General features: G+C 44.4%; 1 protein-coding gene across 1 annotated transcript in view; it reads right to left on the bottom strand.

Annotated features, from left to right (window-relative positions):
* Positions 1-663: 663 nt before the first annotated feature.
* Positions 664-25,424, bottom strand: part of LOC103124430 (ankyrin repeat domain-containing protein 55-like) — a 142,820-nt gene continuing 118,059 nt past the window's right edge. The window contains exons 10-12 of the mRNA XM_007535145.2: positions 16,869-17,536; positions 4,944-5,036; positions 664-1,187 (exon numbers count right to left, since the gene is read on the bottom strand). Coding sequence (XP_007535207.1) covers positions 1,066-1,187; positions 4,944-5,036; positions 16,869-17,536 — 883 coding nt within the window. The 3' untranslated portion in view covers positions 664-1,065. The remainder of the gene's footprint in view (positions 1,188-4,943; positions 5,037-16,868; positions 17,537-25,424) is intronic.

Genomic DNA, 25,424 nt, shown 5'->3' with positions numbered 1-25,424 from the left:
GAAAGAATGTGGTTGGGGGATATAACATAATTGTGATGCAGAGACTCTTACACCTAAGGATCTAAAGTTCAATCTTTATACCACCATAAACCAAAGCTGAACTGTGCTCTGATAAAGAAAGTATACTATCAAAGAGGCAACTGTTATATTTACTGTATTTGCAAAATAACATGTACATTCAGAAATGATATGTAGTGACCATGATCTTATATGATTCGACTTTGAACTAGGAGAGCTGCAGTTGTTAGTGGCCTTTCAAACTTTGTTAAGTCGTAATTTGGGAATGGCTTAAGTACACAGAGAATGTTCTTTTGCAACAGGAAAGAAAATGAGTACAAGTTTAAGTACTGTGTGAGAAATGCCTATTCTGTTCTTTAGGCCAAGATACTGACCTTTCCAACTCACAAGTTCTTTCTCTACCTGGAACAGTCACATCTGAAAGAGATAATAGGTGGACATCATCAAATGACAAAAAAAAAAAGATACAATACATTATCAAAGAACTTGAACTATAGCCAAGGATTAACAATAGTAGAAAATGTTTTGGAAAAGTTTGTACATTTTAAAGTTAAAAATCTGCCACTGATGAAAGGATTTTATTATGTTGGTTTTAACTAAGCATCATCAGTCCAAGGTATAATTACAATAAATGTGAAGAACAGATTTGAAATGTATTCTTTTTGTTTTTATTCAGCAAAGCATACATTAAAAAAAAAAAAAAGCAATACCCAGTAAAACAAACTGGCAAACATGCCACAAGGCAGACCAAACATAGCTAACTTTTCCTTGCTTATAACATATTTTGACTTATTTTGGGCATGTAAAGGTCACAGAAACTCACCAAACTTACAAATTTGAAGTGCAGTCAAAGAACCTAGGTGCTAATTTGGGTGATATCTTTATTTGGAAGAAAGAACATGGAGTTAGGAAACTATGAATGGCTTGTAGAATGCAATTTACAAAATTAGTCTTTGTTCTTAACAAACTCAGGTAATATTATCCTTTGCCAGTTTAAAAATATAGGCATATCTAATACTCAGTACTTCTGCCGTCTGTGGCCCACAGTTAGTTTTCATCATGGGCAGGACTGGTTGAGTCCTCACCCTGCCCAGTTGGCGCACTGTTTCCCCGTTGACTGGGAATAGCAGGAAGCACTCGGTTTGTCCTCAGAGGTTCCCTGGATAGAACTGGGAAGAGAGGATAGAATGAGACTTTTCAAGACCTGCTTCTCATCATCCTAGAAGGGGTGCTAGGAGAATGGCGTTATCTCTTCAGGAGGCTTGTCTGGGTGGGAGGTATCTTCTAGACTAGAGAAGGTTGTGTATGTGCATCTGTCTATTCAGGGAAGTCAGGCAGGATGTCAAATGTGCACAGATATGCCTGAGCCAAGTTTGATCAAAATACCACTGGACTGTGCGTTCCTGCCACAGCTCTCTCTTCCCTGGGTGGGGTAGCTGTTGATGGCCAAGTCAACACAAGACTTTCAGCAAGTCTCAGGACATTTGTGCTGTGCTTTTAGGCAAACCTCAGAAGAGTCTTTGGTTTCTTTTAGGAAAAAAGCTCTATGTGCCTTTCTGTTGCTCCTTTGAAGAGTGAAAGTGATCATAGAGCTTCCTTTATCTTCTCTTTTCTACTTAAATCTAATTGAAAAGCAACATGGTTCTGCAAAAACAAATAAAAAACCCTTTGGCTTCCCTAAATCCTATCCAACAGAATTCAAGTTTGAGTAACTTAACTAGTTGTCTTTGTAACTACAATTCTGCTGGGGTTGGGGGTGGGGCATCAGGCTTGAATTCCATTTCAAGATTGAGCTCACATGGTCCCACTGACTTTACACACATCATTAAGGGCAGGGGAACTGGCCTCTCAAGAAAGAGGTCTTGCTTTCTGTTATGGACTCTTGGTGGCTATCATTCTCCACCTTTGTGTTTGCTTATCTGCAGAACAAGAGGGATTATAATAAAATTCCCTGAAATTAGTGCAGCCTGGAACGTTCCTAGCCGTGACCACAGAATGCGAGCTGAGACCTACAGGGGTGCAGAAGTCACATAGGCTCCTGTACTGAATATGGACCCCAGATCAAATTGATGGGGTTTACAGTTAACAGTATTCATATACTTTTCCCATATTTGGGAGCTACTCTCTTCCCTGATCCAGCTTTCTAGTCCTTTTTCCAACTATGACACCATCCCCCTAGACAATAACCTGGGTCCACCTGCATATTAGATGTCAGGCTCAGGCAAAAACTAGTAAAGTCATGGGCCCTTTGGACTATACCTACAATAGACCTACTAGCTTTTTCCAAAACGGAGACGCCAAAACTTCGTCTGCAGTATTCTTACCTTTAGGTTCATGATTAGTCAACAATTTGTTCTGCTTTATATCTTTTTTTATATATATATTTTTTAAATATTTATTTTATTTATTTATTCCCTTTTGTTGCCCTTGTTGTTTTATTGTTGTAGTTATTATTGTTGTTGTCATTGTTGGATAGGACAGAGAGAAATGGAGAGAGGAGGGGAAGACAGAGAGGAGGAGAGAAAGATAGACACCTGCAGACCTGCTTCACCGCCTGTGAAGCGACTCCCCTGCAGGAGGGGAGCCGGGGTTCGAACCGGGATCCTTATGCTGGTCCTTGTGCTTTGCGCCACCTGTGCTTAACCCGCTGCGCTACAGCCCGACTTCCTCTGCTTTATATCTTAACTCTTTTTCAGTAACCAGGTTCCAGATGCTACCATGATGCCAATATGTTCTGGAACTTCGCTTCCCCAGAGCCCTGCCCCACTAGGGAAAGAGAGAGACAGGCTAGGAGTATGGATCAAACTGCCAACATCCATGTTCAGCTGGGAAGCAATTACAGAAGCCAGACCTTCCACCTTCTGCACCCCATAATGACCCTGGATCCATATTCCCAGAGGGATAAAGAATAGGAAAGCTATCAAGGGAGGGGATGGGATATGGAGTTCTGGGGGTGGGAATTGTATGGAAATGTACCCCTCTTATCCTAGTCTTGTCAATATTTCCATTTTATAATTAAAAATTAAAAAACATTCCCTTGTTAACTGTTTTCAAACAAAGAGCTCTAAAGCCAAAGAGCTCTAAAGCCAAAGCCCTAAAGCTCTAAAACCTGGTATTGGTGGTGGTGGTGGGAGATGTATTGGATATTTGTTCAAATGGCTGCCAAGTGCTTTTGAATATTTTCTCTCACTTGATCCTCCCAATAATCTTTTCAAGCTTACACAAATGTCACATGTCTTCAACACTGTGGAAACTGAATGTAATGAAAAGCTAAAGAACACTCCTGAAAAAAGAGGGTTTCTAAATCAGCTAGTCTATACTTGAGAGGCAGGCTGTATGAGAGAGTTGTGTGCAGAGAGAGAGTAGTCATGTTCTGTGTCTGCACCCATGTATTTCCTACATGGGTGGGGTGTGATAGAAAGAAAAGAAGGAAATCAGAATCTAACTATTTTATGTCTCACAGAGAAGCTGATTCAGTACCCTGTAGCTCATCAGTCATTTTGACCCTGGCTCTATTCTATTGCTTGAGTTCTTTTGATCAAATCATGGCATCTCTGAACTCTGGTTTTTCATCTGTTCAATGGGAAATAATCATAAAATCTGGAGCAGAGAATTGATATGAGTATATATAAACTTAGGATTTCTGAGAGTGGGGCTCTGAAACCCACTGGGTACCAAGTACCACTGGAAATTAGGCACATTCAAACTTGAAGTCCACTAGTTAAAGAGAAGAATAAAATATAGCAATATTTTGTATTTGGAGACATTTATGGATCAAAGAATAAAATTTTTAAACTTACATTTAATTAAAACTCACATGTGTGTTACCACTGCTTAGTATAGGTATCACTAAGATATCACTGTACAGCGACCTTTCTCAGGGTGATTTTCCAATTCTGTTTCTGGGGGGAGGGGAGGAGAGATGAGAGGAAGAGACAGAGAGGAGAGATACCACAGTACCACCCCACTACAATCTATATTTTGTTACCCTCTCATTTTCAAATCTGTGTACCTCATATACCCTTGAAAAATGAAAGTACTGGGAGTTGGGTGGTAGCGCAGCGGGTTAAGTGCACATGGCGCAAAGCACAAGGACCAGTCTAAGGATCCCGGTTCAAGCCCCGGCTCCCCACCTGCAGGGGGTTCGTTTCACAGGTGGTGAAACAGGTCTACAGGTGTCTGTCTTTCTTTCCCCCTCTCTGTTTTCACCTCCTCTCCCCATTTCTCTCTGTACTATGCAACAATGATAGCTACAACAACAATAAAAACAAGGGCAACAAAAAGGAAATAAATAAATATTAAAAAATAAAAATGAAAGTACTGTATGTATTCTTACTTGTTAAATATATTTATATATTTATCAAGAAAGAGAGAGAAAGAGACAGAGAAAGAAAGGGGGGCAGAGCATTACTCTGACCCATATGATACTGGGAATTGAACTGGGGACCTCATGTTTGCAAGTCAAGAACTCCACTGCTGAACCACCTCCTGGGCCATTAATGGCCACTTTCTACAGTGTCGTTCATAATGTCATATTCAGTGCTGTTTATTTAGAGCACTGATGAGTGTGTCATGTTGTTTTGTCTGAAGTGGTGGTTTCTGGGTGGTGACGCACCTGGTTTGGTGCATGTATTTCCATGTACAAGGACCCTGGTTCCAGCCAATAGTCTCCACCTGCAGGAGGAAGCTTCATGAGCAGTGGAACAGTGCTGCAGGTGGCTCTCTCTTTTTTCTCCCACTCTACCTCCCTTCCCCCTCAATTTCTGTCTGTACTATCAAGTTAAAAAATAAAAATGGAGTGGCAGTTTCTAAGAACTGATTGACAACACTAAGTGAAGGCTCACTATAAGCTGAAATAATGGGTCATGTAGTCCAGATATGTCAACACTTGCAAAAAGAAACTGAGCAAGATTTGTAATACTCACATTTTTGGTCTGGTAGAGGCTCTAAGTTGTTCCGAGCGAAAGGAAAATCCCTGATTTTGGGTCTGTTTGGGGAGAGATGCTGAAAATTTTGTCCTGGGGACAAACATATTTGCATCAATCAGTAAAGACTCAACTACATGCAAATGATAAAATCCAAAGGATGAGAACTTCATAAATATATATTTCTAAACTTCATATGCTAAGAAAATCATTAATAGCTGCACATGATTGAATTTCTATTATATTCCAGTCACTTTAAATAAGAGGAAAATCATCAGAAATTATTTCTTGAATAGTTGAAATATAAAAGAAAAGCACAGTTGGCCACTTACTCTATAGAAATAAACATTTTTGAGAAAATAGGGTATAACATATCACATACTTGTTAAACCTTTGATTCTTTATTTTTTTTTTAACCACTGCTCAGCTCTGGCTTATGGTGGTGGTGGAGGGAATTGAACCTGGGACTTTGGAGTCTCAGGGGTGAGAGTCTCTTTGCATAACCATTACTCTACTCCACGCTTAAACCTTTGATAATTGAGTGGGTGATAAGTAGGGGATATTCTTCTCAATCACTAGTTTCTTTTTCCTGGCTGTACATAGCAATTATCTTGGAGTTAAAGTACTTTTCTCCTGGCCAAATTCCAGATCAAGTCAATGAGATTCTTTGGGACAGAAGTAGATTATCAGGTTTTAATCAGATCCCAGATGAGTCAAATGTGTAGCTAAGATTGTGAATCCCTGTCCTAGCAGATGGGAGCCAAGTGAAAACATTTATGAAACTGCTATCATCTGATTTAAGGCTACAAACAGTGGTGTGTTGGAGTTTACATGTTCAGGAATTTTTTGAGTAAAGTGATGTCATATGGGTGATTTGGCTAACAAATATAGTAGGAATAAACACCATAGAAATCAGCAAGCAATGATTTTTTCCCCACCATAAAATTCCTAAAGCCAGCCATCATCACACTACTAATTTTACACCAGACGCATGTTCCAAATACCTGAGGAAAATGAAAGTACAACAGAAATTAAATAAGGGGCGGGGATAGACAGCATAATGGTTATGCAAAGAGATTCTTCTTCCTGAGACTCCTAAGTCCCAGGTTCAATCCCATACACCACCATAAACCAGAGCTGAGCAGTGCTTTGGTTATTAAAAAAAAATAGAAACTATAAAAAAATTAAATAAACCCATTGAAAGAGGGGATTGGATCATGAATAGGAGCTTGGGATCTGAGGTCAGACAGAATGAGTCTTCATAAGGTAATGTGATCTCTCTGACTTTAGTTCTTCATAAGACAGTGGAAATAATTGTAACTGCCTTTTCCAGTTGTCAAAAAGACTACACAGGCAAACAAATGCAAAGTATTTAGCTTAGAGGATAATAACTCAAAGCTATTGGCGATTATTACAGTTTTATTCTGTGGAGTGCTTTAACATGTTCTGAACACTGTGGAACGTATTCACTTGATCTTTTTTGCCTGATAGGTAGTCAAGCAGGAAAGAGACTCATGTAGTATTCTGTTTATGTAATTCATTAGAATGACAGCCAAAAAAAAAAAAGTCACCTTTCATCTGCTCAGATGAGTCTAGTGGTAGATTTATGTGAACAACATCTCATATGTACATAAGTAAAAGGCGAAAGATTTATGTGATCTGAAGAGAAAGCAGAGTATATGTACATAAGTAATTTGATGAAAATTGAGCACAACTACCAGGCTCCTTGATGAACATTTTTTCCCCTCCTACCAGAGGTAGGAGCACCTGGGATTGAGTCCGGGCCTTCACAGCCTCAGGCTAGGAAGTTGTTTTGCATAACTACTATGCTGTTTTCTTTTTTAAAAATATTTATTTATTAATGAGAGGGCTAGGAGGAGAGAGAAAGAACCAGACATCACTCTGGTACACGTGCTGCCAGGGACTGAACTCAGCACCCCATGCTCAAAAGTCCAACCCCTTATCCACTGCACCACTTCCCGGATCACACCCCTATGCTATTTTCCAGGCTTTCATGGACATTCTTATCATCTCATTTTTATTCCCTTGTTGAAGCAGAAGTTGGCAAAACCAAGGAGTGAGATAATAATTATAAATAATGTTTACTGAATGATTAGTTTATCTGGGTATGAGCTAAATTCAATGGGAATACTCACATTTTGTCCTAACACTCACCCTCACTGATGATCCTGATAACTGCTAGAGCCCACTTTGGCTTGAAGGAGTTCAGAATAATGCTCAAGGTCACCTAGTGGGAAGTGACAGAGGCTGGCGTCCTACCTGGGCAAGTCTGACCCTAAAACAACACATTCCTGCCTCCTTATGGGCTAAATCCAAGTTCGACATCCTCGAGGAAACACTCACAAAAGACATGTCTCTGATATCTGATTACTGTAAAAAATGGCGACTAATCCCTAGCACTGCAAAAACGGTATCATCTGTTTTCCATCTACACCCTGCCTTGGCCTTGCGTGAGCTTAATGTGCAGCTTGGCGGTATGAGAATCCGGCATGAAGCCCATCCAGTCTATCTTGGCGTTACTCTCGATCCCACTCTGTCATTTCATGAACATCTCATAAAAACTGCAGCAAAGGTGGGCCCGAGGAATAACATCATTGCAAGACTGGCCAGCTCCTCATGGGGCGCGAGCTCTTCCACACTAGGATCATCATCTCTGGCATTATGCTATTCCACTGCAGAATACTGTGCCCCAGTATGGTTCCGTAGCCCCCATGTCCACTTGGTCGATTCCAAATTATATTCCTCCATGAGGATCATTTCTGGAACCATCCGTTCCACCCTGGTTCCATGGCTGCCAGTTCTTAGCAACACCGCCCCGCCAGATATTCGTTGGGATGCGGCATCATCTAAGTTCATTTCCCATGTCTACGCTCGACCGGACCTGCCAATATACACAGATATCTTCACCCACCCTGTCCAACGCTTGACGTCTCGTCATCCAATCTGGTCCCCTATGCCTACACTGAACTTCTCTGTTCCAGTCTCTTGGAAACAGAGTTGGCAGTCAGTTGAGGTAAAGAAAAAACACCTCATCACAGACCCCTGCAAGCGTCAACCCGGCTTTGACCTAGCACGTTATGATTGGGCCCTCCTCTATCGCTATGGAACAGGCCATGGCCGGTGCACCGCTATGTTCCATCGCTGGGGAGCCAGAGATGACCCGAACTGCCCCTGCGGCTACAGACAGACTATGACCCACATAGTCAACAACTGCCACCTCTCCAGATTCAAAGGAGGTCTCGAAACTTTACATCAGGCTCAACCTGATGCTGTTGACTGGCTACGGAAGAAGGGCAAACGCTAGAAGAAGAATAGGCTAAATTAATACTCATACGAAGGTAGAAGTGGGCAGAGAATAATAGTGGCAGTAATTTAGGAGTTGAAAGGAGCCGGGTGGTGGCACACACTACAAAGCACAAAGACCCAGGTTCAAGCTTCTGGTCCCTCACCTGCTGGAAGAAAAGTTTCATGAGTGGTGAAACAGTGCTGCGGTTCTCTCTCTTTCTCTCTCCCTCTCTAACATCTTCTTCCCTCTTTGTTGGGACCATGTGTAAGCCTGATAGAGCTTAGGGAGAACCACCCCCATCCTTAGATGGGGGTCTGAGAAGATAATCTCTTGTTAAGTCTCTCTCAACCGAGGTGAGCATAAGGGGGGAAACTCAGACTTGGTTCTTTCCTTCTTGACTCTCAGGCCCACAGAGACTCCAATACTTCCCTTCATTAACTGCAGGCCACATGGCCGCAGATTCACTTATTCAAAATCACCTTCTGATCACAGAAGAACACACCTTATCACACACCTCAGACCCCAGACAAGAGAAATTCCAAACTATATGGCCTTTTGATATCCATCTTCTTTCTGTTTCACCCTACGGGTTTAACCCCTATGCTTCTCTCAAATACCTTTGGATAATTAAGTTGTTTGTGTCATGGAGAATAACTGTCTGGTATCTCATCAATTCCTGTCATACCAGCCCCCTACCTTAGGGGCATGCTGACTGTTAAGAAACCTGTAATTTCTGACATATTTCAACAATAATTACCTCCATTGCTTTTCTATTTAACTCATGTCCACTTTGCTAATAAACAGACTCGGATTCTGGGATTCTATGGATTCTAGGATTCTAGGACTCAGATTCTAGGCACACTAAGAGTCCCTTGGTGTCTTTTACTTCGTGTCACCCCTGTCATGAGCGAGAAAGAACCAGCCCGTTACCTTTCCCCTGGAGACCACCCCGCCGGAGAGAGAGATACCCCAAAACCTCTTGATTTCTCTTTGTGTCTATTCAAAAATAGATAAATAAATCTGAAAAAAAAAGAAGAGTTGAGAGAACACTGGAAGTTCATTCAGTGTTCATGTCTTGCTTAAAATTTAAGATCCCCTCCCGCTTAGTTTTGACAGAAAGATGAGCTGTGCATAACCCAAAGTTATCTGGGAGGACAGGGTCTTGGCAGGGAAGATTTTCACTGTTAAATGAAGAAATCAGAAGTGGGTAAAGTGGGGGGGTGCCCCCAGCTCCTTATCTGCAGGAGAGTCACTTAACAGGCAGTGAAGCAGATTTGCAGGTGTCTATCTTTCTCTCTCCCTCTCTATCTTCCCCTCTTCTCTCCATTCTCTCTGTCCTATCCAACAATGGCAATATCAATAACCACAACAATAAAACAAAAAGGGCAACAAAAGGAAAAAAATAAAAAAGAAGTTGGTAGAGGGTTATAATAAATTCTATAGTCACCTACTGCACACTCACCAAATTCTGGACCTGGAGGTTACTAAAGGGGGGGGAACAATGCTCAAGAAAAGATTTTAGTCGATGTCTATAGGAGAAACACTTGGGGGAATGCTGTGGGATATAACAGGAAAGAAGGGGCCAGGAAGTTGGAATTCTCTTGAATCCTATAAACCTAGTCATGTGTTAGCTGTGGTTGGCCTCCTTAGTGTCAGCTCTCTGACCTTGTGCAGATGAGCTAACCTCTCAGTGCCTCAATGTCTTCATCTCTAGAATGAGGATAAAATCTTTTATCAGGGTGAGACATCTCAGTGGTAGAACATGGGATTTGCAAGCATGAGGTCCCGTGTTTGAATCCCAGAACCACATATGCCAGAGCTGAACAATTCTCAGGTCTCTCTAAGAAAATAAACTCATCTGTAAAAATATAACTTAATAAGAAAACAAAACGGGGGGGGGGGGGCTGGCAGGCAGTGGTGCACCTGGTTAAGTGTGGACACTACAGTGTGCAAGGACCTGGGTTCAAGTCCTTGGTCCTTGGTCCCCACCTGCAGCCAGGATGCTTCAAAAGTGATTAGGCAGGACTGCAGATGTCTCTCTGTCTCTTTCCCTGTCTATCTCCCCCTCTCCTCTCAATTTTTGTATCTCTATCCAATAAATAAATAAAGATAATAAGAAAAAGAACACCACCTAAAACAAATAACACTAGTGTTTCTCTTGCAGCGTTATAAAAGATAGAGAGTCCTATACGTCACTGCCCCATGGAAAGGGTATCAATGTGACTATGTTCTTTAAAAAAATTATTTCTTTTTCTTGCACCAGAGGTATCACTAGGGCTGTCATTTTTCTCCTTTTCATATTGTTTCTTTTCATTGGATAGCACAGCGAGAAATTGACAGAGAAGGGAGAGGGAAAAAGGGAAAGAAAAATTTCACAACTTGTGAAACTTTCCCCTATAGGTGGGACCAGGGGCTTGGACCTTGATTCTTGCCCATGGTAACATGTGTTCAAATGGGTGCACCATGTCCTGGCCCACAGGGTGGATCTGTTCTTTTTATTATGAGCAGTAATTAGAGCCACACCCCTAGAGAGGTCTGGGAGACTTTTATATAGAAGGGGTTTGTGTGGCTCTTTAAAGATTGTAGGAATCTGGATCTGGGGAGTCAGGCGGTAGCACATCGGGTTAAGCGCAGGTGGCAGGACCAGCGTAAGGTTTCTGGTTCAAGCCCCTGCCCCGCACCCCACCTGCATGAGAGTCGTTTCAAAGCAGTGAAGCAGGTCTGCAGGTGTCTTATCTTTCTCTCCTCCTCTCTGTTTCCCCTCATTTCTCCATTTCTCTCTGTTCTATCCAACAACAACGCCATCAATAATAACTACAATGATAAAACAGCAAGGGCAACTAAAGGAATAAATAAGAAATTACTTTTAGAAAAAAAAAGTGGTGTATTGCACCAAAGTAAAAGACTCTGGGGTGGGAGGGGTGGGGGGAATACAGGTCCAAAAAGGTTGACAGAGGACCTAGTGGGGGGTGTATTGTTATGTGGAAAACTGAGAAATGTTATCATGTACAAACTATTGTATTTACTGTCAAATGTAAAACATTAATCCCCCAATAAAGAAATTTTAAAAAAGAAGAAAAAAGAGCAAAAATAGAAACACATAGTTAAAGAAATAATAGTCAACCTATATCTGTGACCTTCAGAAAACCACTACACTTTTCAGTGGAGGGAACAGGGATACTGTGGTTGTGGGAACAGTGTGGTACTGTACCCCTGCTCTCTTGTAATTTTATAAACCAATATTAAACCAGTAATAACAACAACAACGATTGTAGGAATCTGTTAAGCCCACTGGTGAGAAGGTAAAAGTACCACAGGCCGGGATGTGACATCACAAAGTCAAAAGCTCTGGGTTTGTCAAGGGGCTGAGAAGTATTCAAAGAGTTGTCCAAGGATGCAGGCAAAAGGCCTGGAGGCCAGAAACCAACACTGCAAGGAGTCCAGGCTCTGCTGCGACACCTGGAGGTCAGAAACCAACACTGCAAGGAGTCCAGGCTCTGCTGCGACACCTGGAGGCCAGAAACCAACACTGCAAGGAGTCCAGGCTCTGCCGCGACACCTGGAGGCCAGAAACCAACACTGCAAGGAGTCCAGGCTCTGCTGCGACACCTGGAGGCCAGAAACCAACACTGCAAGGAGTCCAGGCTCTGCTGCGACACCTGGAGGCCAGAAACCAACACTGCAAGGAGTCCAGGCTCTGCTGCGACACCTGGAGGTCAGAAACCAACACTGCAAGGAGTCCAGGCTCTGCTGCGACAACTGTGTCCTTGAGAGATGCAAGACCTCTGGTGGATTTGAGCAGAGGTCACAGGATTAGATCTACACTGGGAGGACTGTGCATTACTGGAATAGTCTAAAAGTTTTGGAGAAGGAATTTCTGTCTTGAGGGAGGAAGAAAGGAAAACTTTCTGACTTTTGTGTGTGTGTGTGATGTGTAAATAATCAGGCCAGTAGCTAACACTCCAGAGTGTTCTGTTTCCCTTTTCTCCCAGAGCTTCTCACAATGAATTAAGCTGACGTGCACAAGTTCCTCATTAGGATAAGTGCCCCGTCCCCCTACCTCTCTGACAGGTCTAGATAAATGTTACCTTATAATCATTATAGCTAAATGTTCAGGGCTGCTGATGTAAGCTCTGGAGAGCAGTTGCCAGGAATTCAAACAGCAGAAAAGCTTGCTTATGTGATTTCTTCTAAGCCCAAGGCAGGCATGAGAAAACCCACGGTTGAACAGGCTATCCCAGCTCAAGCCAGCGGTGCACTGGTCTGACTTGCAACATCCAACTGCTAGCCCACATTAATCTTTTCTATTAAATATGGGAACTCAGTGTAGAAATCTAGAATTTCAACCCACTTAGACTAACATCCTAAACCACTGAAGCGAACCCTCCCATATACCAGAAGCTTCAGATATTCTAAAAAGAACATTTCAAATTGGGTCAAAACATATACATCAAAATAAACTCCCTAAGAAAGGGAAAGATTTATATTTTGGGAGAGAATAAGAAATATGTTCATGTGATGGTACCTCTTTTTTAGGATACTTGGATTCAAATTCTGGATATGCCACTTATTGGTTATAAGAAGTGCAAGGACCAGCATAAGGATACCAGTTCGAGACCCCGGCTCCCCAACTGCAGGGGAGTTGCTTCAAAGGTGGTGAAGCAGGTCTGCAGGTGTCTACCTTTCTCTCCCCCTCTGTCTTCACCTCCTTTCTCCATTTATCTCTGTTCTATCCAACAACTACTACATCAATAACTACAACAGCAAACAAAACAAAACAAACAACAACAAAAAAAGGGTAACAAAAGGGAAAATAAATAAAATTAAAAAAAAAAAGAAAAACAACTGAGACTTGTTGATAAACTGACTCTCCATAGTGGCATGGACTGGGTTGGACTGTGGACAGTGTGTGTGTGTGTGTGTGTGTGTGTGTGTGTGTGTGTGTGTGTGTGTGAAGGGGACTGAGGTTACTTAAGAGTCAGTGGACTATGCTGTACTGTTTGCCATCCCAAATCTGTTCCTTGCCAAAGACTTTTTTCTTCTCTTTCTCAATGAATGAGAGAGACCAGAACATGACTCATCTCTGGTTTATGGTGGTGCTGTGGATTGAAGTTGAGCCCTGAGAACCTCAGACAAGAGAGCCTTTGCAAAACCACTGTGCTATTTCCCAGGCCAAAATAATTAATTTCATAGGATGGTCCTTGGAGCAGAATGTAGTGTTTTTGTTTTATTTACTTATTTATTTTTACCACTCAACTCTGTTTTATGGTGGTGTGGGGGATTGAACCTGGGACCTTGGAGCCTCTGGCATGACAGTCTCTTTGCATAACCATGATGCTATCTACCCCCACTCTGTAGGTTAGTTTTAGACTTTTTTTTTCCTTATTTCCTCTGAGTTTTACAAGTTTTTTTTAAACTAGAGCACTGCTCAGCTCTGGCTTAGGGTGGTGCTGGGGATTGAACCTGGGACTTTGGAGCCTCAGGCAGTAGACTCATTTTGCATAATCGTTATGCTATCTACCCCTGCCCTTGTAGATTAGTTTTGAAACCCAGGCTTCTGGGAGGGAGAATATGGTCTGCAAGGAGGGCAGAGAAGATACCTTCTAGAGTCATTTGGCTCAGATCTGGTGAGACAGCTCAAGTTGACCCAAACAGGAACAGAACTATGGTCTTGCCTGAGGTGCTAGACAATTAAAAAATTAATTTTTGTACATATATATATAGAGAAATTGAGAGGGGAGTGAGAGAGGGAAAGAGAAACAGACGCCTGCAGCATTGTCACACTGCTCCTGTAGCTTTAGCTGTCCCCCCTGCAAGCAGAGGGACAGGGGACTTGAACCTGGGTCCTTGTTCATGTTGACATGTGCATTCTATTCATGCACCACCTTCCAGCACCCCTACTTTACCTTTTTTAAAAATAGTTTTTATTTGTTTTGTTTTAATGAAACAGAAAGATGCAGAAAGATACAAAGAGAGCTCAGCTCTGCCTTCTGGTGGTATGGGGGAATTGAACCTGGGACTTTATAGCTGCAGATATGAGGTCTTTTTGCATAACTGTTAAATTATCTTACTCCACCCTTATTTTATTTTATTATTATTATTTTGTTGTCACTAGGGTTTCACTGCTTCAGTCATGAAAAAAAATTTTTTTTTTCTAGATAGGGAGATAGAGGAAGAGAGAAATAATCCCCATCTGTGATGTTTCCTCCAGTATGGTGGGTATGGTGGGGCCAGGCTTAACCTAGGTTACATCTATGGCAAAGCAACACACAAACCAAGTAAGTTATTTTTCAGGCCCCAGCTCTTAGGTTGTTTTAACATCCTTAGCTAGGAATCCTGGGTAATGGGGCCAGATGGTGGCATGCCCAGAAGAGTTCACACTATACCCTGTGTGAGGGCCCAGATCCAAGCCCCTATTCCCATCTATAGGGGAAGATTCAGGAGCAGTGGAGCAGATGTCTCTGCTCTCTGCCTCTTTATCTCTTCCTCTCTCTAACACACACACACTCTCTCTCCTACACACACTATCAAAAATTGAAAGAAAAAAAAAAAGAAGAAGAAGAACGTGTTCACTGGGAATGGAGTTATGTAGGCACTGAGCCCCAGCCATGACCATTGTGGAAAAACATAATAAAAAAATCCTTGCTAGAGAAAGCAGTAATACTCCTGCCTCTTCTGCTTAAAACTGCCTGTCACTACACTTATTTTCTGGGAAGACAAGAATGCACATACTTTTAATAGATTTCTCTCCCAATGGAAAAAACAGAACATGTCTCAATAGCCTGGAAATCTTGAATCCGGTAGCATTTCATGGATGGAGGCATTCCTAATCACTTAAAATAATCATCATCATCATTAATATAAATAGAAGGGCAGAGAAACAGACTGTAGTATGGATACTTCCTTCAATTCTGTGCAGGCTGGGCTTGAACCTGGGTCCCTTATGTGGCAAGATGGAACACTATTCAAGTGAGCTATTGTACTGGTCCTTATTTACTGATTTTGAAAAACTGTTTTCTTTTTAAAAAATATATATTTATTATTTTATTTTATTATGTTATTGGATAGGACAGAGAGAAATTGAGAGAAGGGAAGGTAGAGAGGAATAGAGAAAGACAGACACCTACAGACCTGCTTCACCACTGGATAGGGAACTTGGGGCTTGAACCAAGATCCTTTCTTGGGTCCTTATGCTTTGTACTATGTGCGCTTAACCCGGTGTGCTACTGCCCAGTGCTGGGAAATTGTGCAGATGCAGTCACATCTGCCATGTTGTCCCCTCAGGCTATTGCTAGTTCCCAGAGAGTTGGGACATTCTCAGAGCTCCTGTTCTGCCATGTTGTGCATTCAGGGCATTGTCTATTTTCCCGCCATAGTTGAAGTGCTTTGGTTACTCCTTCCTCTTCCCATTCTCACGAGAGTTATTATCCTACCCTGGAGTGCTATGGTTACTGGTTACTCCTCCCCCTTCCCATTCTCTTGAGAGCTACTCCCATAAAATCCCTTCTTCTTCCGCACCTCTCTCTATTGCCGGCTTCTTCACTTTGGTGTTTAGACGCAGGAAAGGTTACTGCGTGAGGCGGCCATTTTTGCTACCTCCACATGTCCCAACCTGCTTCTCTCTCACCCAACTCTGAGGTGCCAGCGCAAATAAAGATTTGTGTTCCCTCTTTGCTCCGGATCTCCTCTCTCTCTTCTCTGCGGCACAGCACAACAGCCCAGCACCCTATTTTGCTTTATTTTTAATGATAAAGAGGCATATAGAAAGATAGAAGGAGGGAGAGAAAGATAGATAAATATATAAATGAAGGGTTGGGTGGTAGCATAGCAGGTTAAGCGCACATGGCTCGGAGCACAAGGCCTGGCGTAAGGATTCCGGTTCGAGCTCCCAGTAGCTTTGGCAAGCGGTGAAGCAGGTCTGTGGGTGTCTACCTTTCTCTTCTCCTTTCTGTCTACTCCTCCTCTCTCAATTTCTCTCTGTCCTGTCCAACAACAACGACATCAATGGCAAAAATAACAATAATAATGGTGGCAACAAAATGGGAAAAAATGGGGGCTGGAATTGTAGTGCAGGCACTGGGTCCCATTAATCACCCTGGAGGATAAAAAAATAGATAGATGATAGATAAATAGGCCCACCAATTGACCAAGATTAGAATAGTGCTCAGCTCGGCTTATAAATGTGAAGGATTGAACCTAGGGCTTTGGAGCCTTAGGCACGATATTTAATATATATTTGTTAAAGATTTTATTTATTTGTGAGAAAGATAGGAGGAGAGAGAATGAACCAGACATCACTCTGGCACATGTGCTGCTGGGTATCAAACTTGGGACCTCATGCTTGAGAGTCCAAAGCTTTACCACTGCGCCACCTCCCGGGCCATGATGTTTAATGAGTTTTATGAGAGACCACAGTACTCTTCACCTCTGGTATATGTTGTATAAGGGACCAAACCCAGTCTCATGCACATAAGTCCAGTGCTGTGTTGCTGAGCTATGGGCTCAGTCCAACCAATGCATTATTTTGTTCAGTCCCTGACCTCTAGACTATTGTCACTTCAGTTCCTGGCCCAGAGTTTCTATAGAAAGAATGAGGAAGAAGGAAGCATGGAGGTTACCTGATGAAGGATTATGTAGATGAGAAATAGGTGGCAGCCCTGAGACCTCCTGGTAGACAGATCTGTTGGTAACCAGTCTGTCTAAGAGCTTATCAGAAGACACAGTCCAGGCTTTGCAGAACACCTGGTTAGAATCACCTCTCCAGGGGTTATTGAGCAATGCCTGGCAGCCTGTTCTGTTACTGAATAAATCCTGCTCACTGCGGCTTTTCTGAGATGGCTGGGCTGTATGATGAGGACCGGAGCTCAGCATAGCATGAGATGTGGTCCCATGGGAGGCCGTCAGGAAGTTGTTGTCCAGCGTGATGGGTGGGAGGCTCTGTGTTCTGATGGGTGGAAGCCCTTTGTGGGTCAGAGGCTTCTTGTCTGGCAAGAGATATTTTATGTTCTCTGAGGTCTTTTTCTTAAAATCTGCTGTAAGCACCTGGTCACCAGGCTGTTCTCGGATATTGGTGTCCACGATATTGTCAAAGGAGGTGACAATGTCCTCGACTTCTGAGGTGTGTTCCCCTCTGAGGTGGTCCCTGCTGTGCTCCTTCGGATAGACCCTCTGCTCTTCCTTTTTGTTTTTGCAGAAGATTTGGTTAAGCATGCTGAATCGTCCCTCCTTCTTCTGACCCTCTGACCTTCTGCTGTTCTGGGGAGGAACAGGTCGGGTAGGCTCTGTTCTGTGGCAATAGAAAGTGAGAAGGGATATCTGTGAGAACTGGAAGGTAAGCAAACAAAACACCTTTCCTACGCCACCTGATTGAGAGGGCTGTGTGAGATATTTCATTTTTTAAAAAAATTGAACTTACTTTGTGGAGGTAGATAGCATAATAGTTATGCAAAGAGACTCTCATGTGTGAGGCTCCAAAGTCCCAAGTTCAGTCCTCTATACCACCATAAGTCAGAGTTGAGCAGTGCTCTGGGAAGAATGTATATATTTTCCCTCTCTTTTTTTCTTCTTCCCAGAGCACTACTCAGCTCTGGCTTATGATGGTGCTGGGACTTGAACCTGAGACTACTGGTGCCTCAGCATGAAAATCTTTTTGCATAACCACTATGCTAGCTCCCCAGCCCTTCATTTCATTTTTATTTGTGATTAATAGTGGGATACAAGTGTTAGAAGGTAAAACGTTGTTCCAGAAATAAAAGGGTTGAAATGGGCCCCCTGGGGAGGCCAGTAAACCACTTGTTTGACAAGAATCAGTTAAGGAAACATTTCCTGCTGAGGAGAGATAATTACAAAGGCAACTCCCCAACTCGCTACATCCTGCTGACCAGACAGAAGGGAAGATAACCAAAGGTCACACCCCCCCGCCCCCCCCCCACTTCCTTCTGCTGTCGCTTGGAAAATTTTTTTTAATTAATGAAGCTGACATGATGCCCATTGTCCTGAGCCCTATATAATCTCAATAGAAACTATAGTGAGGGTTGAGCATTTCTGGCCACCACTGCGTTGGTGGCTCAGTGTGTTCGTCCCTGGGGCCAGCTAATAAAGAGTCTTTTGATTTTACATCACTCTGGTCTCTTGGTGATTTCTGTGGACTACCGGACCCTACATTAATGGAGGCTCAGCAGGGGTCCTCAGATCTCATCAACTAGACAGGGTGAGGAGTCTTTCTACTAACTAACCTCCAGAGAGAAGCTAGGCTACCACCCTGATGAGGAACCCAGGGTCAGTCAGAAAGGACCCATTTTGTAAAGCAGCAAGAGTCAATGGGACGCCCTGCTTATGACTGCTGCTAGGGTAGAGACGGAAGACATTCCCCTCTACCCTCTGGGACCCATACGGCATTGGAAGTATGCTGGAAGTCCCCGAGGTCGATGAACTATTGGGAGACGCAGAACTGCGGGTCTGTCAGGAGGCTCTGATGTGGAAGCCAGAGTCAATTTTGAGAAAGTCCGGACAAATTTTGAAAACAGGTCAGGGAACCTTTTGTTGTAGCGCGCTTGTCTGACTGTTTGTGAGCCTGTGTTTTGTGTTCATTTACTTTTATTTTGCAGGTATGGGTCAGGTGACATCCACACCACTGGACCTAGTCCTCAGTCACATGTCTGAGGTTAAGGAGAGGACTCATAACCTAGGGGTAGAAATCAGGAAATCTAAACTAAGAACCTTTTGCGTTTCAGAATGGCCCACCTTCAGAGTAGAGTGGCCCCGAGAGGGGACTTTCGATCTCCAGGTGGTCCAGAGAGTACAGGATGCTATTCTCTGTTGTTTTCGATGGGCTATGATGTTTTCGCCGGGCTGGCTTCACGGGCGGGTAACAGACGACCAGGGACACATGGTTGAGCTGTAGGCAGTATCTCTTTATTCATGCAGGACACAGCACAATCTAAGCTGAGCTAAGCTAAACTCAAGGTGCTGTAAAACTCACAATGCTGTCTTTATATATATACTTGCCAAGTAGGGTGGAAACAGGATGTGACAGAGAGAGGGTGGAGAAAAAAGTGACTGGTGAAAATCAGAGTGTGACAAGGAGAGGATCAGGGTGTGACAAGGAGAGGGGTTGGAGCAGGCGAGAATTCTATCACTGAACCACTAATGCCCTGGAGGGAGGGTGGTGCTTGTTAACAGTGGTTATGTAAATAGAATGAAGTGGTTATGTAAATAGAATAGTGTTAAGCAGGGGGGATTTAAACCAAATGAAACAGAAGGGGTCTCATGCATACCAACAATTCTCAACCCTGGTCCAAGCGGGCATCCGAACCAGGTACCATATATTATCACCTGGCAAAGCCTAGTAGAAGACCCCCCTACATGGATCAAGGTTTTGATTCCCTCACAGGTTTCTCCAAAAGTATTGGTGGCAGAGGCTAAGCAGCTGAGTTCCAAGAAGCCTATGGTGCTCTCAGACTCCATCCCTTGTTCCGATCTCATTGATCTCCTAGGGCCAGAACTTCCCCCACCTTATTCTGCAGGTACCAGAGGACAGAACAGTCACCCTCCCTGTCGACAGCCAGCAGCTCCCCCCCTCCTCCAGCTGAGGGAGATCAGCACACCTCAGGACCTGCATTTGGCCTCCGGCCCTGGCAGGGGCAGAGGAAGACAACATCATCAGAGCCTACTTCAGTCCCTAAGACACTCCCGCTGCAAGCAGTAGGCTCCCCAGATGAGGAAGGGAACAAAACACCCTATTGGCCATTCTCTACCTCTGACTTGTATAATTGGAAAACTCAGAACCCCCCCTTTTCTGAAGAACCTAAGGCATTGATTAACTTGTTAGATTCTGTTATCTTTACACATCAGCCTACCTGGGACGACTGCAAGCAGCTCTTACAGGTCTTGTTTACCATGGAAGAGAGAGAAAGGATCCAGAATGAGGCGCAGAAAGCCATCCCTGGGCCTGATGGAAGGTCCATCCAAAATCCGGACCTGATCGCAGTGGCTTTCCCATTGACCCGACCCTCCTGGGATTTCAGTTCGGCAGAAGGTAGGGAGCGTCTCCGTGTCTACTGCCAGACTATAATGGCTGGGCTCTGAGCAGTAGCTAGGAAGCCGACCAACCTAGCCAAAGTGGGGGACGTGAGGCAGGGACCCCAAAAAAGCCCTGCAGCATTTCTAGAAAGAATCATAGAGGCTTTTAGGCAGTTCACTCCCGTGGACCCTGAAGCAGAGGAAAGCAAGGCAGCCATGATAATGGCGTTTGTCAGTCAGTTGGCTTTAGACATCAGGAAAAAATTGCAGAAGGTAGATTGACTAGGGGAAAAATCCTTGAGGGACTTGGTAGAGGTGGCAGAGAAAGTTTATAATAACAGAGAAACCCCCGAGGAGAGGGAGGAGTGGAGGGGGGGTGAAGACAGAAAGTATCAGGCTGCTGAAGGGAAGAAGCAGAGTAGGGAATTGACAAAAATCCTGTATGCCATCACTCAAGGAGACAGACATGTAAGAGAAAGAGATAGGGGGGCCAGGACAGAAAAAAAGAAAGAAGAAAAAAAAAGGGAGAGAGAGAAAAAGGTTAGAAAAAGACCAGTGTGCTCACTGCAAAGAGAAGGGGCACTGGGCAAAAGAGTGCCCAAAGAAGACCATGACAAAAAAACCTAAGCAGGTCCTGCTGGCAGAGGAAGATAGTGACTAGGGATGTCTTGGTTCGGAGCCCCTCCCTGAACCGCGGATAACACTAGAAGTAGAGGCACAGCCCGTAAGCTTCCTGGTGGACACCAGGGCCCAACACTCAGTCCTCACCCAGCCGCTAGGACAATTAGACAATAAACAGAGTTGGGTGCAGGGAGCCATGGGGAAGAAGATCTGTAACTGGACTACTAAAAGAAGGGTTAACCTAAGCACAGGCCAGGTCACACATTCTTTTATGGTCATTCCGAATGTCCAGCACCACTACTAGGACGAGACCTCCTGAACAAAGTCAGGGCTAGGATACATTTTGAAAGGGAAAGGATTAGAGTAACTGACCACCAAAATCAGCCCCTACAAGTCTTGACCATGTCATTGGTAGATGAATACCACCTCTATGATACAGCAAAGGCTGGGGAAACCTTATCAGGATGGTGGCTGCAAGCTTATCCCCAGGCATGGGCAGAAACAGGTGGTCCCAGATTTGCAGTGAAACAGGCACCCCTGTTTATAGAACTTAAACCTGGGGCCGAACCAGTCCACACTAAATAATACCCAATGACATTGGAAACAAGGAAGGGAATCACCCCTCACATACAACGCCTTTTAGATCAGGGAATCTTGAGGCAATGCAGATCACCATGGAACACCCCCCTTTTACCTGTAAAGAAATCTGGAACTGGAGATTATCTGCCTGTACAGGACCTAAGGGAGGTAAATGCCAGGACTATGGACATACACCCTACAGTACCTAACCCTTTTACTTTATTGTCAGCTCTGGCCCCAACTCATGTTTGGTATACTATACTGGACTTGAAAGATGCATTTTTGGCCTGCCACTGGCACCTAAAAGCCAGGAAGTTTTGCCTTTGAGTGGATCGATCAGTCCCGTGGCATCACAGGACAGTTGACCTGGATCAAGCTTCCTCAGGGATTCAAGAACTCGGCTACTTTGTTCAACGAGGCACTACATTGAGACCTGAGTACAGAAATGCCCACCCACAGCTGATGATTTTACAATACATTGACGACCTTCTCCTAGCTGCCCCAGATAAAGAACTGTGTATGGAAGGGACTAAAGACTTATTGTAGACACTTGGACAACTGGGATATAGGGCCAGCACCAAGAAAGCACAGATCTGCAAAGAGGAGGTTGTCTATTTGGGGTACAAACTGAGGGACGGGCAGAGATGGCTCACCCAAGCAATGGAGCAGATGATTCTGGGCATACCGACCCCCACCAATAAGAGGGGGGTGCGAGAGTTCCTAGGATCGGTGGCGTACTGCTGCTTATGGATCTCTGGGTTTGCAGAAATTGCTCAACCCCTATATGAAGGCGTGGCTGAAAACAGAGAGTGGGGGTGGACTGAGGCTATGGACTTGGCTTTCCGTCAGCTCAAAGAAGCCCTCCTGTCAGCACCTGCCTTTACTCTCCCAGACCCCACAAAGCCTTTTCAGCTGTTCACAGATGAGAAAAAGGGGATAGCTAAAGGAGTATTGACCCAGGTATTGGGACCCTGGAAGTGGCCATTAGCTTATCTATCAAAAAAACTAGACCCAGTGGCAGCAGGATGGCCACTCTGCCTACGAATAATAGTGGCCACAGCTATGCTGGTAAAAGATGCAGATAAGCTGACTTTGGGGCAGTCTCTAAAGATTACCACTCCACATGCTATTGAAGGGGTATTGAAACAACCCCCAGGAAAATGGATGAGCAAAGCCAGACTAACCCACTTTCAAGGCCTCCTCCTAGACTTCCCAAGAATACAATTCGTAGCCCCATCCACTTTAAACCCGGCTACCCTCCTCCCAGAAGCAGATTTAGAAAAGCAGCACGACTGCATGGAGTTGTTAGCAGCAGCACAGGTGATCCGAGTGGACCTGAAGGACCAGAAGCTGACTGATAGTGACTTTGTCTGGTACACCGACGGGAGCAGTTATATAGAGAAAGGAATGCAGTATGCCGGGGCAGCTGTGGTGAAGGGAAGGGACAGGTAATTTGGAGTCAGGCCCTGCCACCCGGGACCTCAGCCCAGAAAGCTGAGTTGATTGCACTAACTGAGGCCCTTAAGAAGGCAGAGGGAAAAAAGCTCACTGTGTACACAGACAGCAGGTATGTGTTCGCTACTGCCCACGTTCACGGGGCTATTTACTTGTAAAGAGGCCTGTTCACAGCAGAAGGGAGAGAAGTCAAAAATAAAAAAGAGATACCAGATCTCCTAGAAGCAGTGATGTTGCCCTCCAAATTGGCTATCATCCATTGCCCGGGACATCAGAAGGGGGAGGACCCCGTGGCTAAGGGAAATCAGGCAGCTGACCGAGTGGCCAGAGAAGTGGCTAAAGGAAAGAGCGTACTACTCTTCCAAGGGCCAGAGACTAGGGAGCTACCACCCCAACCAGAATATGATGAAGAAGACCGACAGTGGATTCAGGCTCAGGGAGAAACTGAAGAAATTAATTCTTGGACCTACAGCAAAGAGCTGTGGAGCATATTGCTTCCAAAAACGTTGGGTCAGCACCTTCTACAAAAGCTACACAGCAGCACCCACTTGGGAGTAAAAAAAATGATCCAGCTTTTGCAGAATGCAAACCTTAGGTTCAGAGATAGCCGTAAGGAAGCTGAATAGATAGTCCGGACCTGCAGGGCCTGCCAAACAATGCAGCAAATCAGCGCTCAGAAGATAAAAGGGACCAGAGTCAGAGGTGATAGACCGGGGATGATGTGGGAAGTAGACTTCACTGAGTTAAGGGCCAGCAGGTATGGCTATAGATATCTCCTTGTTATGATAGATACCTTTCGGGTTGGGTAGAGGCTTTCCCCACTAAAAATGAGACTGCTAAGACTGTAGTTAAAGTTATTTTAGAGGAAATAGTGCCCCAATATGGAACACCATGGAGGATAGGGTCGGACAATGGGCCAGCGTTCACGGCCCAGATAACCAGAGATTTAGCAAAACAGTTGGGGATCGATTGGAAATTACATTGTGCATATAATCCCCAAAGCTCAGGACAGGTAGAAAGAATGAATAGAACAATTAAGGAGACCCTATCCAAATTGGCAATAGAGACTGGTGGAGACTGGGTGACCCTCCTTCCCTTTGCTCTGTCTCGGGTCAGGAGTACTCCCTATACTGGCGGGTACACTCCCTATGAAATACTGTATGGGAGGTCTCCTCCCATAATGCCACTACATCCTAAAGTTGTAAACACTGAGGGAGAAGATTTGGCCAGGGCCCTAAAAACCCTGGCAATGGTACATGCAAGCATTTGGAAAATGGTCAAGTAAATATATGATAAAGAAAAGGAAACATGGGGCTCGGTTGGTTTGGGACATAAGCTCAATCCAGGAGATTGGGTCTGGGTAAAGTGCAACCAAGTGAGAATGTTGGAGCCCAAATGGAAAGGCCCATATCAAGTTATTTTTGTTACCCCCACTGCTTTAAAGGTTGATGGACTAACTCCCTGGATTCACTACATCCACGCTAAAAGGGCTAGTCCAGAGCACGTTCCTGGCTGGACGGTGGAGCAGGACCCTGAGAAACCATTACATGTCCGCCTAAAGAAGAAAACATGAGGCTGAAAAACTGTGTGCTCCTGGGGGCCTTCTTCTGGATGGTATTGCCAACTGGGAATGAGGTATTTTGTGACCCTGACCAGCAGTGTCCTGCGACAGAAGAGTTGCAGTGGTGGGGTCTCCCTTTGCCCCCCACACAGCGCCCCAGATTTAGCTTCAAGGAGATGCCAGCCTTTGATTGACCCCAGTGCATCCCAGCCCCACTCTTGTGGGGGGATTTGACTTTAAGAGATTAGCAGACAGGGGATTCTTCAAGGCTCTCGAAGAATATGTCTGGTCTGCACCCAGTATCCAGCTGTCTGAGGGGCCAACTAATCCCTCGGACACTGGCCTTAAGAGGACTGAGCCACCTGCTTCCCTTCGCAAGGAACATCAGCCTCTAACTTCCTCGCTGACCTCCCCGCTGTGGCTGCTGATTAAAGGGACTTTTCAAGTCCTAAATAGGACTCGCCCTGAACTAACACAGCCATGTTGGTTATGCTTTGATATTCTGCCCCCTTTACTGAGGTAGTAGCATTAACAAACCCTGGCCCTAGCTTGTCATCCATTCCCCTTGGAGGCTCTTCCTCACTACAGGGATGTCCAGACGACCAGAGACTGGGAGCAAAAATCTCTCCCCTCGATATCAAGGGAAACGGGATGTGTGTTGTCAGTGGCACACTGACAATGCAGGTAGACTACCCCTGTAACAGCAGCTCCACCTTTATAGTAAAGCGGGGTGACCAGGGTTATTACAAAGCCCCAGAAGTAATGTGGTGGACATGCAAACAGCTAGGACTGAGACGGTATATCCCAAAACAGATGCTTGACCCCACCGGAGATTACTGTCTACTGGTCATGATCTTACCTAAGATTATGTATGACTCTGGCAGGGATTTCCTAGAAGAAGAGTCCCAACCTGTAGTGTGGCTCCGACCAAAACGAG

The sequence above is a fragment of the Erinaceus europaeus genome, chromosome 5 (genome assembly GCF_950295315.1).
Source record: "Erinaceus europaeus chromosome 5, mEriEur2.1, whole genome shotgun sequence".
NCBI lineage: Eukaryota > Metazoa > Chordata > Mammalia > Eulipotyphla > Erinaceidae > Erinaceus > Erinaceus europaeus.
The sequence above is the reverse complement of the archived record's forward strand: the minus strand, read 5'-3'. Positions and strand labels throughout refer to the sequence as shown.